The sequence below is a fragment of the Phlebotomus argentipes genome, unplaced genomic scaffold, assembly GCF_947086385.1.
Source record: "Phlebotomus argentipes unplaced genomic scaffold, Phlebotomus argentipes genome assembly scaffold_4, whole genome shotgun sequence".
Classification (NCBI taxonomy): Eukaryota; Metazoa; Arthropoda; class Insecta; order Diptera; family Psychodidae; genus Phlebotomus; species Phlebotomus argentipes.
In genome coordinates, this window is record NW_026776174.1 from 6,120,195 (window position 1) to 6,138,677 (window position 18,483).

Genomic DNA, 18,483 nt, shown 5'->3' on the forward strand with positions numbered 1-18,483 from the left:
TTTCTCTCACACTTCCCGAGCGATACTAGAGTTTGATTTTTATTTCCCATATCGTCGACAATGTACACAGTTGATGCCTTTTTTCTGCCTTCCACTCTCTCGCTATGGCATGTACATAGAGAACATTAAATATAACGTCAATGGTTAATGATTATAAAGTCACACAGCAGATATTTTCAATGACTCTCCTCTGTGTGTAGCAATTTTCTTTTCCCTCATATGTGGCTTCCCAGATGATTATTCTCATATTATGCGGTACATGTGGTTCAATTTAGAAGCGAAAAAAATGTAATTTTGAGCACTTTTCTCACCTCATTCAAATCTCTATGTAAAATTTGTGTGTGTGTAAAATTAGAATTGCAATCGATTGAGGTGAAAAGTGCTAAAATGCTCTGGCGATATGAATTTTTCCTTGGGACTATAACCAAACAGTGAGCAGAGATTTTGGGCTATTTTATCCAACGTGATCTCACATATTTTTTGATCACTTTGGGCGCGCTTTGAGCGGAGAATTGTGTGAATTTTCGCCACTTGACATCGTGAAAATTAAATATTCAATGATAATTTCCGTCGCCTTTTGTTTCCCCACTAAGAGAGTGACATTCTAAATATAAATCCTTCACCTCTGCGTGCGGATATAATTGGAATAATAAATATTGCGTAAAAATTTCTTATAGCGAACAAGAGGAATTTGATGGTCAAGTATTGCTAAGTGGGAAAAACACTGAGAGGAAAATTATCCCATACAACGATGCTGAATTGACGACATATTCTAGAAAAAAGTGAAAAGGTTGAGTTAAATTGTTAGGCAGATTCTTGGATTTACCCCAAAATTATGATTGGTATGCTGAAAAAAGATATTTTCTATGTGAAAGTGACAAGATTTTGTGCTGCTGAAAAGTGCAGTGTACTTAAAAGTCCCGCCTCTCCCTGTATGTGCAATTAAATGTGCACATTGGACTGCTGCATTGCAGGTCATTTAATGCAGAGAATATAATTGCAAATTTTATATAAATGAGATAAATTATATGAATTTCTATGTCATTTTTGTCGTTTCTAATGTGTTGTCTTTCTGTCTTTCAGGGGCTGGCGAATCAGGAAAAAGTACAATCGTTAAACAGATGAAGTGAGTATACAATATGAAAAGTTTGATCCACAAAAATGTCAGTCAATTAAGAGGCCAACGATCACGTGAATGACTTAGAAGAGGAGTGAATTAAAATAATAGCATCTAATGACACCCTTCGAATTGAAATACAATTCACTGATGGGGGAGAATGATTGACGATTTGGTGGAAGCTTTTACTTCCTCGTCAATTAATGTTTCTTTTTATGCCTTTCCTGGGCAACGCATGAATAATTTGGTGATACAATTTCTCAAACTGCGGTGTCTTTCTGTTGTGTTGTTGCCGTTGAAGAAGAAGAAGAAGAAGAAGAAAGTCACTGAGAACCAACTAGAGAGTTAATGGCAGATAAATTACATGCCGCCAAACTTACACACACACTTTGTGCAAGGACAGATTTTTCATTCATTAAACACACAACTTTCTGTCAATGGTTTGACTGTTGTGACGGAAAATATGCTCAAGTGGGGAGATTTTTTTAACTTTTCCACTTTCTCAATTTTCACCAGTCCTCCTTCATAAATATGTAATAAGTGCTGGCTTTTGCCGTATGAATCGCAACCTTTGCCAGCAACATATTTTGTCACGTGACTTCTGAGCTCATCTGCTTATAATGAGAGTGTCATTATTGGTGAATATGATGTTTAAGCAAAGTTGAAGTTTTATTTTTTCATAAAGTTTAGTATTTTATCCAAAAAATATGTGAGAGATGTGAAAAATCACCCTCAAAGTCTATTTAATTTTTATGGTTTGCCTAAAAATATACCCAGAAATTGTGGGACAATTTGTGAAAGAGTGGGTGTTTTATGATCGGGTGGGTAAAGGCGAAAGTACAAAAGACCAAATTTGGTTTTATTTATTTATTTATGTGTGGTTTCTTTCTCTCGCCACCCTCGCGCTTGAAATCAACAAATAGTTGGTGGGCAACGCGAGGGTGGGTTCGAGAGTAGTGTGAGAGAGAGAATGAGTGGCGTGATAAAAATAAATTTCCAGTGGCACACAATGTGAGCTGAGTTGGTGTTATTGTAAAAAAGGAAAAAAATAGTTTTGATTAATAGTTAAATTCTCATCTTTGTTTCTCTTCTCTCTCTCTCACACACCGAAAGATTTCCTCATCAATTTCCGGCGCACATTGGAAGGAAGTTTTGTGTGCCCTAATTCTAATACTCTTCTTCTCTCTCTCTGTGTTTTTGCAGAATTATTCACGAAAGTGGCTTCACGTCTGAAGACTTCAAACAGTATCGACCAGTCGTGTACAGCAACACAATACAATCACTAGTTGCAATTTTAAGGGCGATGCCCAATTTAAATATTCAATATGGCAACAATGAGCGGGAGGTAAGTTTCCGTGCTTCACCCCACAATTTTGGGTTGTGTTCCTTTTTCGGATCGTGTGCCAAAATTTGCCTATTTTCTCTTGTATGTGTGTTTACTAGCGATTATAAATTATTCATGTGTTTTTCTCTGTCTCTAGATGGAGAGAGTGAGAGGGAATGTTGTTGGGGTACTTTTTGGCGAAGTAAATGGGCAGAAAATGGGTGGAAAAATGAATATTTAGAGTTAATTTTCGACAATATTTCTTCCAATTAAATTTCACTTTTTTCAACAACCAACACGACTTCCTGTCGTGAACAATTGTAATTCTTTCTTTCGTGTTCCTTTTGTCTTGATAATGGGTAAAAATTTATGATTTCATGTGTGACTTTTTTTGCAGAGTGATGCAAAAATGGTGTTTGATGTTGTCCAAAGGATGCACGATACGGAACCCTTCTCAGAAGACCTGTTAGCGGCTATGAAAAGACTGTGGCAAGACTCCGGTGTACAAGAATGTTTCTCAAGAAGCAACGAATATCAATTGAACGATTCCGCTAAATAGTAAGTCCATTTTTTTCTACATGATCATTTTATTTATAAGCGAAATTCTCCTCATTGCCAATTGTGGGTGCTTTGTGCACAGACGAGTAGCCTAATATAGCCTAAGAACGATTTGTAGAGTCTCATTATTATCCATCAATATAGAGATAATTTGGAATAGACAAACTAAGAGCAACTTAAATTGATGGATAATCAAATGAAAGCGATCCTAATTGAGACGTTCTGTCAATTTGAATTTCAATTCCTGCTCTGGATAGTACGTTGGCATGACTTTATATGTTAATTTTCCGTAATTGTATTCCACTTGATACTTTCGAAAGAGTTTTGAGAGCAGTATTTGCAATTCAGCTTCGGCAAAGCGTCGCCCGATGCACATTCGACGCCCATATCCAAAGGGCAAACTCACAAATGGGTGAATTGATTGACCGGCGTGCGGACAGGAAACCTCTGTGGGAGAAAAAGCCTGTGTGAAAATAGTGTGGAAAAATGTTTGGGAAATTTTTTACCCATTTCGCCGCGCTTTATCCAGCGCTCGGGGATGAAGCGGTGTGGCTCTGGAAAGTATTCCTCAGAGTTCGATGCTGCCAAATGGGAGAATATAACATGGGTTCCTTTCGGAATGTGGTAGCCGCTTATGATGGCGTCCGATTGCAAACTTCGTCCATTTGCAATGGTTACGGGATACATTCTGCAAAGGAGGAGCATGAGAAAGTTACAGGACAAGAAGGAATTTGGCATACCTCAGGGTCTCTTTGATGCACGCTCTCAAGTAGGGCATCTTCTCAAGTGTTTGTATATCAACTGGTGATGTTTTCTTTGGTAGCACTCTTTCCAACTCCCTAAGGAGGATTTCTTGCTTCTCTGGGTTCTGACTCAGTTGATAGATTGTGGATGTGACGGCCACTGATGTCGTGTCAACGCCCACAAGGAACAGATCCATCGCGAGAATTGCTGCAATCTTCGGATTGCCTGTCTTCTCGACGATCCTTTCGAGTAAGGAAATGTTCTCCTCACTCTTCACAGTTGGATCTTGTGCTATTTTCTCCATTGCACGATTGATATTTTCCATGCAGAGTCTGTGCAGAGGACAAGGGAAATGCATTTGAGATGACTAATTGAGCATTTTGAGCAATTAGACAAATTAATTTACTCTGTAAATGTATCCAAAGCCCCAATGTATCGTTTGTAGGCTTTTGTTTTGTAAATCCGCCAAATTGGCATTCGCAATTCCACCTCGGCAACCGTCCAGAAGAAGGTGTTAATTGCCTCAATTATTCTCTTTGACTCAAGATTACCATCTCCAGTCACACAACCGAGGCGTGTGTCCAGAGATACTCGCCCAATAGCTGAAATTGGGTGTGAGAAGGGTGAATCAAAGGGAATTTGTTAGCACTGCAGACATTCCTTATATGAATTATTTTGCAGTGGTATTTCAAGAAAGGCTCTTATTGATTTTTTCCATCAGAATGTTTTCTGCTATGTTCTTCTGCAGTGAATAATTCATAAAAGTGTCTTGATTGCATGATATTGCGCTACTCTTTTCACTTCACAACTGTGGCAAAATGATTAAAATTGTGTTGTTATGAATGTGGAAATAATAACTTGTGTGATTTATACTAACATTCTAAAGCCCACTTGTAGAGTTCATGGAGAAAATCTCCTGGTAATTCGTTGTTGTCATCTCGCATTTCATGGATTCTAGAATGGAGAAAAAGTTGAATGATTGCAAAATAGCTTATAGCCATGAGGAAGAGCAGAATTGCATATCAGAGCGAACGGAATTGATTTTATCGCGGAAAAGAAGTGAAAATGGTGAGTCGAGGGGGAGTCAATTCATGGGTAAAGCGTACCTCTCCATAAAATCACTAGCAATTTCATTAAGTGGCGCTATGTACTTGCGAGCTGTGGTCGGTTGGAGCATCACATGCTGAACTTGTGCACGAAATTTATCCCATCGTTCACCGTGTCTGCAAAATAACATCATCTATTTAATATGCCAGTGCGGAGCAAACGAGGTGTGGTGTGAATTTTCCGCACCATCCGTTCGAAAGTCAATTGAGAGATTGCTTATTCAATTTGAACCGTTGTGTGATATTTGATAAGGCAAATGTGGTTTTTCTGTGGAGATTCGATATTTCCGCGCTTCGATTGAAGTGAAGACTTTTTGTGCGGTTAGCAAATATCAAATGCAATCAAACTAACATTAAAATCTCAATTAAAATGGCAAAATCTTTAACTTATTTCACAATAGAATATTTGTTAAAATGTAAATTTTGCTGTTTACGACAGAAACATCTCTTATCATATTGTGATGGTTGTTTTGCGTGGACGGTGCGCAATTCACACACTTGGATTTGTGGGTTTGAAACACTGAGGAATTGTTGTCGCAATTTAATTGTGTGTGGAGGACAGGAAGAACAGGCTGAGATGGTTTAGAAATGGTTGTTGGAAATAGTAAAATGGGTAAATAAAATGTGCCATAAGAAAATAATACGGTAAAATAGCAGATAATTCCTCTTCAACATGCAAAACACACACTTAATTGCAATTGAGGGTGTGGTGTTGCATGTTGGCGAAAGGATATTCCATTTTCTGGAATATAATAATTACACTCCAATCAATCCTGCTGTTTCGCCGAAGAAATTGTGTCGCAAGTGCGCCTTGTAATGATGCAGAGAGGGCATCGATGGTCTGAAAAGATGATATTTGGGAAAATAAAATTGCGTTATTGCTCAAGAAGGAGATTTGTGGAAATTTTCTGCTATTAGGATTATGGGTTATGTCTTCAAACGTTGTTTTGTCGCGATATCAATCGCTGGTTTTTTTGCTGTGGGGAAGGCAAGACTATGGCGGAGCATAATATTGATTTATGGCAATGAAATTTACTGTTTTATACCCCGGATTTACTACCAATAAAACAAGGTAGAAAGTGCGTGGGGAAAGAGTGTTATTTTTTGTCGGGGCCCTTTTTTATTTGCAAAATTTAATATATGTATGCATGAAAATCGATTATGAGTCTCCGGAGGAGAGCGTCGAGCATGATTTTCCTTCAATCCATTTGGGGAAATTAGACTGAATGTTGTTTGGCGTGGACTTTAGTGATGGAAGGTGGAAGTGTAAGGAAATTACCTGTGCGGCAGAACTTCCTCACGACGGAAGACATTACGGATTTCATCGCCGTCTGATACGAAGAGTAGATCTGGATGACCGATAAGACCACCGACTTTGGCGATTTTTCCATATTGCTCGTGAAGTGTTAGCATTAATTTGTCCAAATCCTGAATGCGATGCTGGCCTGTGAGAATGAGACAAGAAAAAAATGACTTTTATCTCCCAGTTAAATTTCAATCAACACAACAAAACACCCAAATCTCATAAAGTTCAATAACCCACTGAAATACTTGACTGAAAATGATCACTGTGTAAATCAATTGAAATTATTGTATAATAAGCAATTGTGTTGTAAAAAAACAGCGCAAACAATTGATTCTGAGCCGCAGAAGTAGGTACAGAAAAAAACTGTCTCCACGAGATGATGAATTATGTAAAAGATTAATTTTGCATGGTATGAATTTCAGAGGGGAAAAAAGGTGCTGAGAATCGTTCGGGTGTCTTTGAGCTTCAAGTGTATTTTGCACGTCGTAAAAGTCTCTTGGATAATCTAAACGCATTTATGGTATAGAAACAAATAGTTGAAATTTCTTTGATGATGGCTTTTCTATTTGAAAATTGAAAGATGCTTCACCTGAACAGTGGGTTATATCAGTTTTGTATATTCAATTCTCGTGTTACTCAATATTGGGGTCTCTCATTACATGGCCGGTTTGCCATGAATGATTTAATTGTTCCTATGCATAAATATGAGTTATGTCAGCGAGTTCTTGTCGCTTGGATTTCCGATTAAAAGGACACTTGAGCACTGTTTATGGGGATTTTTGGAAATTTTCTTTGGGTGTGAACTAGCTAAAATGTGTTACGAAGGGACTTTTTGATGTGCATTAGCGCTTAACTCACGTTTCAATCTCCTCAATCTGTATCCGATGTTCTGTGATGCGTTAAATACCTGCGCATCTAATATTATATAAAGATTGTCTATCTCAACATGAGCATCTTGATACATGTCGTGGTGTTGCATAAGCGGACTTTGTCTATGAGGCTTTTGTGCGAGCATTAATGCGCGTGACACACTGACGGGTTGGGTTTTCAGGTGAAATGTCTGTGCAACTTATGCGCGCACAAGATCACACTTTTGCTCTCGAGAGCACGTTGAAACTGTTGCAATGTGCAAGAATTTATACCAATGAGATGGTCAAACAAAATCATTGCCACTGCACTTTTGTACGCATGAAAGTGTATGAAACTTGTTGGTGCGGTTTGTGTTTTGTCAGGTGTAATTTAGTTTGACGAATGATCTTTTCTATCCTTTCAAATCGTCACTGCAAATTGTTTTATAATTGACATTTAATCATCGCGCGAGGAAGTAAATTCCACTCTGATTCAATCTATATGATTTGTACAATAGGAAGTGTTTGCGTGTATTGCTAAAAAATTATCTTTCGCCTGCCGAAAAAATCGCTTCTGGCGTAGTTCAAAGTCAGCTGATTCACACATTATTCTCACGTTTTTTTCTCCTTATGTGTGCCGCTTATGCTAAAGAGGTGCGCATTGTGGAGAAAAATGGTTGGTAGTAAAAGTGAAATTTCTCCACATTGATCATCCGTCGCGTCTCATCTCAATAGATGGCGATCAGAGAAGAACGCGGTTGAAAAAGGGAGAAAAAAGGTGTCATGTAATATTAATTGCTTTTTCCATGAGGGAGTGTGTGCATGTCCGTTAAAATGAGAGTTTATTTTTGGGGAAATTGCATAAGCAATTTAAACTGCTTTCTTATACATATATAGTTTTACTTCTATTTTGTAAATATTAGACATTCTTTTTTGTCTAGACAAATTGAATTTTTTTCCTTTCGCTGTGTGTGTCGGTGAATTAAAAAGAAACCAGAAAGAAAAATTATCTAATAATTTTTTTTTTCGTTTCATTAGCACTGTAATCACTATATAAAGTTACAATAAAAAAGTGGCAATTGAAGCATTTCTAATTGATAGAGTTTTGATTTATTGTTATTCTCTAGAAAGGGAAAAGCGGCCTTATTTTGGGATGGTTATGTTCATGGTTTCATTTAGTATGAGTTGTTTAATAAATTGCCATGGGTATTTTAATATGATCTAATGAGAGTCAACAACTCGCGAGGAGGTTGTTGAGAAAATCACCGGCAAAACCTTCAGTAAAAGATTACCATCGTCAAAATTCTATTACTGACAACTAATGTGAGATGATTACAGGCCAAAAGTGGCAAGGGACTCTCCTATGTTTGTGCTTCGCCGTTGGATTTTCTATAAATTAAATATTGAACGAAGCGAAAAGGAATCATCTCACCATTGTGCAATTGTAAAGACACACAAGGTCTTCAATTTAGTGTGAGCGAGAGTCACCAAAAGGGTCTCACTCTCTTGTAAGTGCCAAAGTTGATTTTGTGGGTCTATTTTTTATGATTGCGCAAATGGCATGGGAAAAACTATTGAGGGTGGAACTCTCTGGAAAAGTTTGCGTGTCACTTTACTAATGGTTACACGGCAACACACACAGAGCGTTATATATCTCTCTCGCTCAACATTGTACCGTTTTGAGACTCTCTTTCTTATGTGTGTAATCAAACAAATTTCCATTTTGTGTTAAAATACCCTAGCAATATATACACATCAGCATAATGCAGGAAAATCGATTTTCGCAACTCTTTTTTATCCATATGTCGCGGCTCTCCAGTGTGCCACACTCGCCATCCCATACGAAAAGGCAATTTGCATATTAGTTTAATGGCTATTTATTCATATCACAAAAATGATGAGAGCAAATTTACGATGTTGAGTGATTTTTGAGGGATAAACCATCACAAAATCACTCATAATGGACTCACATTTTGTGTGATATCTTTAGCAAATATTCACTAAAATTGAACAGTGATTGCGGAGAACTTTAAGGGAGAGCGTGTGAAATTGTATTACTCCACAATGAAGAGTTGATAAAGATTCTCAATGTGACACTGTAGATAGAGATTGCAATTGAGAAGAATTGCATAAATCCGTCCTACTGCCTTACTTGTCGTTTATTATATGTTTATATTATTGTTTTGAAAGTGCATTTGAGTACGCAATTACCAAATTTCGTGATTGAATCTCTCGTGAGTTTAATTCCCACAATCAATTTATGTTCCCACAAACAATTTATACAAATGTTTTTATTCACAATTAAATTTCATATTGCCCATAACAGAAAAAGCTAAAAATAACTTATTTTGTGCTATTATTATTCGGAACATTGACCTGTCGTTGCAATATTTTGTGCACTTTTCTGACTTACACTTAAAATAGGCCACTGAGAAAGTGGGAAAATATTTGTTATCTAACGACAATTTAACTCTATTCTGTGGAGAAGACATGACAAATGCATTGGGTTTCAATGTGATGACGTGATGGGAAGTGACTTTTGCGGGTATAGATACTGGTTTTGATGTAACCAATAGCGGTAGAATCGGTCTCTAATGCACATTGCAATGGAAATGTCAATGAAGTCACGACATGGAGTGTGAGAGAAGTTCTCAATTTATGTGCATACATGCCTAAAATGCCTTAACATCTCCGGGCAAATTGCCGAGAGGATGCATGCTTGTGCAATCTGTTATTACTCACCGATAATTGGGAGGAATCTCCATGAATTGCCAATGAAGGGGAGCTCTTTGGGTCCTGGAACGTCACTGTAGGGCTTCGCCAGGGAGAAGTCCGATTGACCGTGTGAGCGTGCATCGACACCCATTACATCATTAGCCAAGATGTTGGCTGCTGAAGAGTATGTGGTTCTCTTCATCAGAGAATCTGCAATTCGTTTCGACATCTTTGCGTCGTTGTCTGGAAAAGGGCACAGAGAGACAAATTTATCAATTGGACTGTGGGAGAAACATTCCAGTGTTGCACAAAGTATTTCCAGGTGTGCATTTCACGCCTCTTTTTTCGGATACACGTGCTTTTGGTGAGTTAATGACACTGCTCGAGTGAATTTTGGCTGAGCAATAAAGGCACTTCTTTTTTCGGTGATTGCCATGCGAAGTAACCTTGTGTGAAGTGCAAGGTATGTACTTCTTTTTTGTCCGGCTCTTGATGGGTTGATGGCCTATGAATGTGCCAGAAAAGTGACTTGGGAGCTTTTTCTGTGCCGAGGATGCAGTGAAAGTCCTGGATTCGGATGGTGAAGGTTGAAAGCCTTGGCAGATGCTCTTGAAATTACACAGAAACCACGAATTTTTGCACACTGACCTTTTTATTTGGTTTGAATAAAATTATCATCATCAGTGTTGTAATATCTGATCAATTCGTACAGGTTTTGACTGTGACAAGAAAGAGTGTGACATATAAAAAGTACTTTTTTCATTCATTTTCAACTCTGTCTCTACAATAGAGGGAAACTCTCTCATCTTCATAAAAACTGACATCAGACATGAGAATGGGCGAGGAAAAAGTGAAAACTGTTAACATTTATCACTGAAAAATAGTATTTGTTTTTTGTCTTCTCGCTCTCACTCCAAATATTTGCACGAGAAAAGTGTCTGCATTTGAACGCGATATGCAAATAGCATTACCCATTTGGTTGTATTAACCCGAAAAGAGGTGAGAACATGCAAGAGAATGATTGCGTGCCTTATTAATTAATTCATCGTGCTTCTGTATGGCATCCGAGTGCAATAAGTTGACGAAGACTGACAAAGTGGGAAGATTTTATTAGCAAATGTATGCGGTTTTTCAACATCCACACTTGCTTCCAAGCTGTGAGATTGAGAGAAGTGAAAATTCATGGCATTAATCAAACTTTTTCGATTCCTAAAGACGAGTTTAATAAAATATGTGTCCGTGTTACACAACAGATTGACTTTGAAATGCGCGACGATCATCGAGACTTTATTGATAATATTTTTGGGTATTTTATAGTGGCAGAAAAAAAAAGTCACACACTATACATGAAAAAGTAGGTTTTCTTTTTCATCTCAGATTGTGTGCGTGTGTGATTATGAAAAAAAGAGAAATAGTTTTGTGGTTTGATGGAATATGGAAAAGGTTATCTTTGTGTGATAGAGGGAGACCGATGATGGTTTCGTACATTAAGAAGAAAAAAACCATGATGTACCTTTCTCAACTAATGATTTGTGCAAATTATTCTCTTCACTATATCCGCATAACAGTCACTTTTCCTTTGGCACTACACACTCTGTTTGGGCGAAACACCTTGAGTGGAAATAATCCGAGCTCAAATTGGTCCAAAATAAGCGTGAATTTGCAGAGAAAATATCTCTTTACAAGTTGCTCTCGAATGTTCAAATACACTTCACTTGAATTCCTCCTGAGATCACTTCACATTGTCACATTGATCACTTGGCAACTGATTCAGCAAAGATCAATATTCACACAAGTCGATGGAGCGATCGCCACACCGCGTTGATTGCCGCAAATGAAATGGGTAGGAAAAATTCACAAAGCTTAAATAAAGCCTAATGCGGCTGTTTTGCGCCCCGCCAAAACTTTTTTCCTTCTTCGTCGTGGCTTTTTGAGCACCGGTGTGTTTCACTTTTTTCCGAGACTCACACACTCACCCGAAGAGCATGGACTCTCTCAGAGTCTATCATTTTTCTTTCTTGCTCCGCGGCTCTTGTCTTCTCCGACAGACTCGTGCTATTGGTGCTCATGAGAGCTTAGAAATTCACTTCAATTTTTGCCGTTTTCTTGATGAGACACAGACACAAAGAGAGAGAAGAAATTGCAAGGGAATATCGAGTCATGCAGAATTCATTGGCATGGAGAAGATATATTGCAAAATTGTTGTTTTGCTTATAGTTTTCATCTATGAGTGTGAAAGCAGGGCAATTGTGTGTTTAACTTGGTGGTTTCATTGAAGTTCACTTAATTTTGAGGATGTTCTATAGCCGAAAGGCAGGTGAATGTCAGTGAATTTTCAGTAGACGAAAATGAGTCTGTAATCAAGATTTCTTAAAATCTTGATCATTCGAGATGCAAATAGTTGGAATTAAGATTCTTGAAATTTTATTCCGCATCATTAAATCTAGTGTGTAAATCAGTAAGAAAGACATGGAGATTTTCTCAGAAACAAATTACCTAACATTGACGATGGTAATTCATGTTGAGATGCGCGCACTTCTCAATAATGAATCACATAAGAGATTTTCCTTTCAATACTGCAAAGCGATAAAAAAAACACGTGTGTAAGAAGTATGGGCGATGCAGAGACTATGTTAGCAGGCAATTTTCTCCATTAGACATTCCACTAGATTGAGTGGTAACGTCTCAAATAAGGTGACCTACGTTGCTTTTTTATAACCACCGTTTGAAGTGAATTTTCCATCTGAAACCCGTTCGCGGCGTGCAAAACATGCCTTGGAGGATCTGTCGGCTTTGAACATTGGCTGAGTGCGATGAATATTTCGTAATGCAAGAGAACTCAATTCTGGGTTGAAATCGAAAAGTGATTGTACGATGAACTGCTGAGCAGAAGAAGGTTTCAGAGAGTCGCTGATGGATAGAGATTCTCTCGCAATGCAATTTGGCATCCGCATGTCATAAATAAAATGCTCAGCACGATGCATGAAGGGAAAAGTCTGAAGAAGGGGCGAATCTTCGGAAACACTTTGCCCATTCATTGGACCAATTATTCTGCCATTAATTTGAGCTCCATGGGAAAAATTGAGACAGAGTGAGTGACTTAATGGAAAATCTTAACAAAATGAGCTTATAATTCCCTCAATTCCGCCAACCCAAGTCCACGCGGACTTTATTAAATATTATTCTCCGAGGCACAAGTGGTGGTGTTTGATGATGAATGGATTTATTATGCAACATGTTGTGGCAGAAAGGAGAGCCTCCGCACACTATGCTTTACGGACGAAGAAAATGTATAGAATTCCTCTCTGATGAATGGCAATGTTCAATTTGAAGTGTCTGTGGTGCCTTTTTTTTCAAAAAACTTTTCAGAAGTCGATGATGACTTGGTGGAAAACTTTACCCACCTTGCCAAAATGATAAATTGCAATTTGCACTATTGCATTGCACATGGCAAAGTTGCCACATCATGCAATTCAAAAGATTAGCTGAACGAAAAATAACTTCCACACTCACACAAGTGACTTCAAAAATTCACACTTTTCGCACATACTTAAGAATTAAGTAAATTTTTTTTATATACATATTACAATGTTTGCCGAACATAAAAGTGCGTTGAGCAAACCTTGAGGCAAAATCATGCGGATTTTTTGTGCTTTTCTCGGTGGCACTTTTGTCACGACACCCAGGAATTTATTTAATTCATCACCTGCATTTTCGTGACACTCTCTGTAGTGCTGTGACAAGGCTCTAATTATGTGGAGATTTTATCTGCGCCAGATACCGTGTAGTTAATCAGAAAGCAAGCTTTTTGACAAATATGCTCACTGACGGTGCTCATTTGTAAGTCTAACCTGCAATTATGGTGCCCAAATTGCCCTATTGTCCATTACACAACAGTTGAAAGAAGCTGATATAATTATCCCGACAGCTCTTCCGCCACAAGGCAACATAGCCTCAACGAGGTGTCAGTGAATCAGTTAATTGATAAACCATCGATCACCTGTGCGAGATTATGGTGTTAAGGTGATGCTCGTTGGCTGAGGCTTCAAAATTGAGTTGTTGCTATAAGTTGTGGCGGTGCTCATGATTGGAAACAATGATGTTGATGTTGGGAATCGAGAGGCGCGCCGAGAGTGTAGAGGCTTTTAAAAGAGGAAGCTCAAAATTGATGTGCTTGACAGGAACACGCTAGTTAAACTTATAATGCAATCATATGAGAGTGTGAGACGATATTTAACTGATATCACAATATAATAAAATTTATACACACCACAGAAATGAGGGGCGAATTCACAGAGTCTTCACTCTTGCCTTCAGTTTTTGATGTCCAATAAATTTAATATACATTTCAAGGGTTCAGCAAAGAGCCTGATTATGATATTTCGCGATATCAATGCCGATCTAGCGTGAGATTTGTGTTTTCTCCTCTAGTTTGCTAATCCCTCAACTACAGCAGGCAATAAGTCTTAAAATGTATGTTATTAATAAATACACGTTGCAAAACCCTAAAGTTTTGTAACTTTCCGGTGTAATTTCACGAGGAAGGGTTTGTGGATAATTGAGCATGAAAAGCACACAGAGTTGACAATCTTTTTTTTCTGCACAAGATGTGCAATTGACTAACATTGTATAACAATATGATAGTTTAATAGATGGTCTTTGTCTCTCAATAGCTATTAAATAATGATGGAAAGATGGGTAGTGCTAACTGTGGTATTTTCACTTGCGAAGCTCGCGAAAGATTGCTATCATGTATGAATGAAGCGCGCAATTGTGGGTTGAACATCTCGCCTTCTTTCTCTTGTGGATGTTTTGACGCAGAAATTGCACAAAAGTACACTAAAGTCATAAAAGATATCAACATGTTCGGCTGTAGTGGGATTTGAGGAGAGATTGTTGATGTAACTGACAATTAAGTCATTCTATCTCACATATAAAATATAATTTAAATGAACATGTTTCTAACACTTTTGCAGGGTGTAATATTACTTACAAAGTGTGTCCATATTGAGAAATATTGCTATTTTTATTGATAATTTCACCTCAATATCAAGTAAGTCTCACAATGAGATGAGAATTCCGAAAAATGGGATCAATAAACCACCCACTTACTCCACTGCTCGATATTATTGTTGCCCAGTTATTCAATGACTGTGAGTCGATGCAGTCAATACATGTAAAGAGAAACAGTAGTAAAAGTGAAATAAATCCCATGCTCTTTGGCTCAGGGTGAGAGATTATATTTCTTTGCCATTAAATGCTCGATAAATACAGCGTAAAGGAGGAAATTTCATTATTTGACCGATATTGGATAATTACATAAGGAAACATTGCACATCTCTGCGTTGAAAATGAGAGTGTGGTCTAATTTGTAAGGCTCCCGCCACAATAATGAGGATCTAATGGAGCTAAGAAAAAAGTCCACAATTGTAAGGCACTTTCGTTTTAGACACTCACGTTTTAAGCGGTATTACAATTTATATTACAAATTAGATACTTGTTCCGAATCTTTTGGATTTTGGGTGGAAAAAGTGTGGAGTGAATGCGTGCCTTTCTTCGTCTCTTCCATTCTTTCACATGCTAGCGAGATATTTGTATTTAAACACCAATTTGCACGCATAGTTTGAACCACGGACAGCCCTAAGGGGTCTGACTCGTATGCTATATTTTATCGATGACTGTCTAATAGTGTCTAAGAAACATTGTTTAAGCCTGGCGAAAAATTATTCCCATGTTCCTCGTTGTAATCCAACACGATTGTGCGTGTGACATAAGAATCTCCATGAGATGTAAAATTGATAGTCAAGTCGTACGCGCAAGTGACTTGTCTTGATGATGATGAGGCTGTTGGAACATAAAATTTTATGCTAAAGAGGGTCTCTGGCCCCGAAATTGTCACCTTTCAATCTCTTTTCGCTCAAACATGAGCGCAAGACGACACAATATTTGGCTTTTCTCCTGACAAACAACAGACCGAATTGTACACAAAATATGCACAATATTGAAGAGAGTGAGAAAAGTGCGGACTTTTTGATCGTTTTCGCCTATTACATATTCAAATATAAACTATCTCACCTGGAGCATATTAATTTCAAGCCCAAATAATTGATAGTGATCTCTCGAGTTGTATAGGTCTCTCTTATGTAATGTATAAATATGTGGCATTTTAGGCCTCTTTCATCCGCTAAACACTGCGTGCAATTGAATGAGAAGCCACACTGCTTTCTTTCTGCTATATCAACATTACGCGGTGATGATTTCTGATCACATCTCATAAAGTGATGAAAGGACTTGAGAGTGAAAGAGAGGGAGATTGCATAAATGTGTTCAGACAGTGTATCTCACAGAGTGATTTATTGATTAATTACCCATTTACTATGTACAATTGCGGGGTGTGTTGCAGGGGTATTAATAACAAAGTTGAACAGAAAGGAGGTTAATTGACTGACTTTTTCTTCGCAAATGCGAATTTTTCAGCAAACCGCAGGGCTTATCTAACATTTTGTGCGCTCCACAACTCTTCTATCGATAGTCTTTCCTGTGCTGAGTGAGGAAAAAAGCCGCCGCAAGGGTGTGGGCAAGTTGTGGGAAATAGGAAGAAGAGGAAGGGATTAGCATCGCGTGCAAATTTGACGAATGGAAAAGTTGTAGGAAAATATTTTTCATATTTTTCCACCCTCTGTCATTTGCCAACCACCACGGCAATGATTCTTTTTATCGCGCGGACAGGCAAGCGACCACGAAGACAGATTATTTCTGCCGCAAAAAATCCATATGTGATTTTGTGTGTACACAGAGTTAAGAGGATTTCATGTATAGGGAAAAGCGATGCCCCGCTTTTCACTATATTGTTTTAGCTGAAGTAAAATTGAATGTCGCTGCTGAAAAAAAAGTAGAAATATTGTGGAGGAAGAAGAGAAATGCTCTCATCGATTTTTGCCTCAATAAAGTCATTTCACTGTGACAATGAGGCACTAATCAATTGAATAATAAATAATTCGTGGTAGTTTTACCCTAATTTCTCTTGAATTATTCAGAAATTGCACAATGTTTCAGTGCTTTAAAATTGGCTTTCGAAGAGCCAGTGAGTGGAAGAGAAGGCAATATTGAAGTTTTAGTGATGCACTTGTAACTTTTCCAAGAACCATAATTTTATTGGGGAATTATGAAATTGAATTCTGAGCACTCTATCATATTTCGTGACTTTGGTGGAATATCTAAAGTGGTCTTCCGCTCGAGACACCCTCGTTGAGAGTCCCAGAAGTCCTCGATAAGGGTGAGTTTCGTCGTGGTTTGATAGATTACATATTGGAAATTATTATGTTGCCACACATGACTTGCATATTCACCTCCAGAGAACAATTAGGGCTTTTTCAATGGTCACGACGAGGGAAGAATGCTGAACTTACAAGGGGAATTCTTTTGGTCGTGGTGTAGCTAATTCAATTCACAGGAAAGACTTGAGCTTATTGACAAAATATCACTAATAATTCTGTATAAAGTGTAAATTTGTCTTTCAATATCCGTGATGAAGAACACACGCCTGTCAGATCGTCACTTTTGTCTTCTTTGGGCGGATGAATGAAGGCGAGAAATTGGTTAATGTTTAGTCGAGAAGGTGTGATTTACATCAATGACACCATTCATAGAGTAAAGTCTTTTTCTTACTACATACATACCTATTGCATGTGAGTCTAGACAAAACGTCGGATTATTCCGCGTTTTTTTTTTTTAGTATTTGTTGAATTTTTTCCGCTTTAAAAAAACAATCTTGTGTAAGAAGGAAGACACTCGAGATGCTGAATGAGTAACTTAGGTCAATAATCTTCACACAATCGATTAAAAGCGTTGAGAACACTCGTTGTTAAATATCAAGTGATCAATTGGGGACTTTCTTCGTGTGTTGCGCGCGTCTAAAAATGTCACCCTTGAGACACTCTTGGGCGCAATACATTAAATTTAACAACACTACTGTGAAATTTCTAATCAAATATATACATCGCGTCAACACGCAAGTGTAATTACTTAATTAATTTATATATTTATACGTTCGTGGAAAATGTGTGCCGAAAAAGAGCCCTGCATGAGGTGAATTTTGTCCCAAAATTCTCATTTTCACTGTCGATGTTAACATGAAAATGCTGTCCTCACAGAATTCTCTGACCCTCAACTTTCCCCCCTTCTCATTCGCAGTTTCTTGGATGACTTGGACAGATTGGGGGCTAAGGATTATCAACCGACAGAGCAAGATATTCTCCGGACTAGAGTTAAAACCACTGGTATAGTCGAAGTTCACTTTTCATTCAAAAACTTAAATTTCAAGTGAGTATCTCAAGTTCCCACAATTCGCCGTCTGTGAGTAATTACACTACGATGTCTCTTTGGCAGATTATTCGATGTGGGCGGTCAGAGGTCGGAGCGAAAGAAGTGGATTCACTGTTTTGAGGATGTCACTGCTATTATATTCTGTGTGGCCATGTCGGAATACGATCAAGTGTTGCACGAGGATGAAACTACGGTAAGAAATTTTAACAATTATCAATGCCAAAAATTGTCCAATTGTCTCATTACGATCCATAATTCTTCTCATCTTCTCTCCAGAACCGCATGCAAGAATCACTGAAGTTGTTCGACTCGATCTGCAATAACAAGTGGTTCACGGACACTTCGATCATCCTGTTCTTGAACAAGAAGGATTTGTTTGAGGAGAAGATTCGCAAGAGCCCATTGACAATCTGTTTCCCCGAGTACACAGGTGAGTTGTG

The 18,483-nt window shown here is 38.0% G+C and overlaps 2 protein-coding genes across 6 annotated transcripts in view; one reads left to right on the plus strand and one right to left on the minus strand.

Moving 5' to 3' along the window:
* The window catches only part of LOC132258294 (G protein alpha o subunit), a 31,804-nt gene that overhangs the window by 11,321 nt on the left and 2,000 nt on the right, over nucleotides 1–18,483 (plus strand). For all 5 annotated transcript variants that reach the window (XM_059755548.1, XM_059755549.1, XM_059755550.1 and 2 more), the window contains exons 3-8: nucleotides 1,084–1,126; nucleotides 2,321–2,462; nucleotides 2,839–2,999; nucleotides 17,912–18,040; nucleotides 18,107–18,236; nucleotides 18,320–18,473. In XM_059755548.1, the coding sequence (XP_059611531.1) occupies nucleotides 1,084–1,126; nucleotides 2,321–2,462; nucleotides 2,839–2,999; nucleotides 17,912–18,040; nucleotides 18,107–18,236; nucleotides 18,320–18,473 (759 nt within the window). The remainder of the gene's footprint in view (nucleotides 1–1,083; nucleotides 1,127–2,320; nucleotides 2,463–2,838; nucleotides 3,000–17,911; nucleotides 18,041–18,106; nucleotides 18,237–18,319; nucleotides 18,474–18,483) is intronic.
* On the minus strand, nucleotides 3,021–9,958 carry LOC132258298 (probable cytochrome P450 49a1). The gene is made up of 9 exons (XM_059755557.1): nucleotides 9,746–9,958; nucleotides 6,129–6,294; nucleotides 5,610–5,690; nucleotides 4,850–4,966; nucleotides 4,621–4,697; nucleotides 4,150–4,345; nucleotides 3,740–4,075; nucleotides 3,506–3,687; nucleotides 3,021–3,446 (listed from the first exon to the last, which is right to left on the minus strand). The coding sequence occupies exons 1-9, from the start codon at nucleotides 9,945–9,947 to the stop codon at nucleotides 3,208–3,210; spliced, it is 1,596 nt and encodes a 531-aa protein (XP_059611540.1). The 5' UTR covers nucleotides 9,948–9,958; the 3' UTR covers nucleotides 3,021–3,207.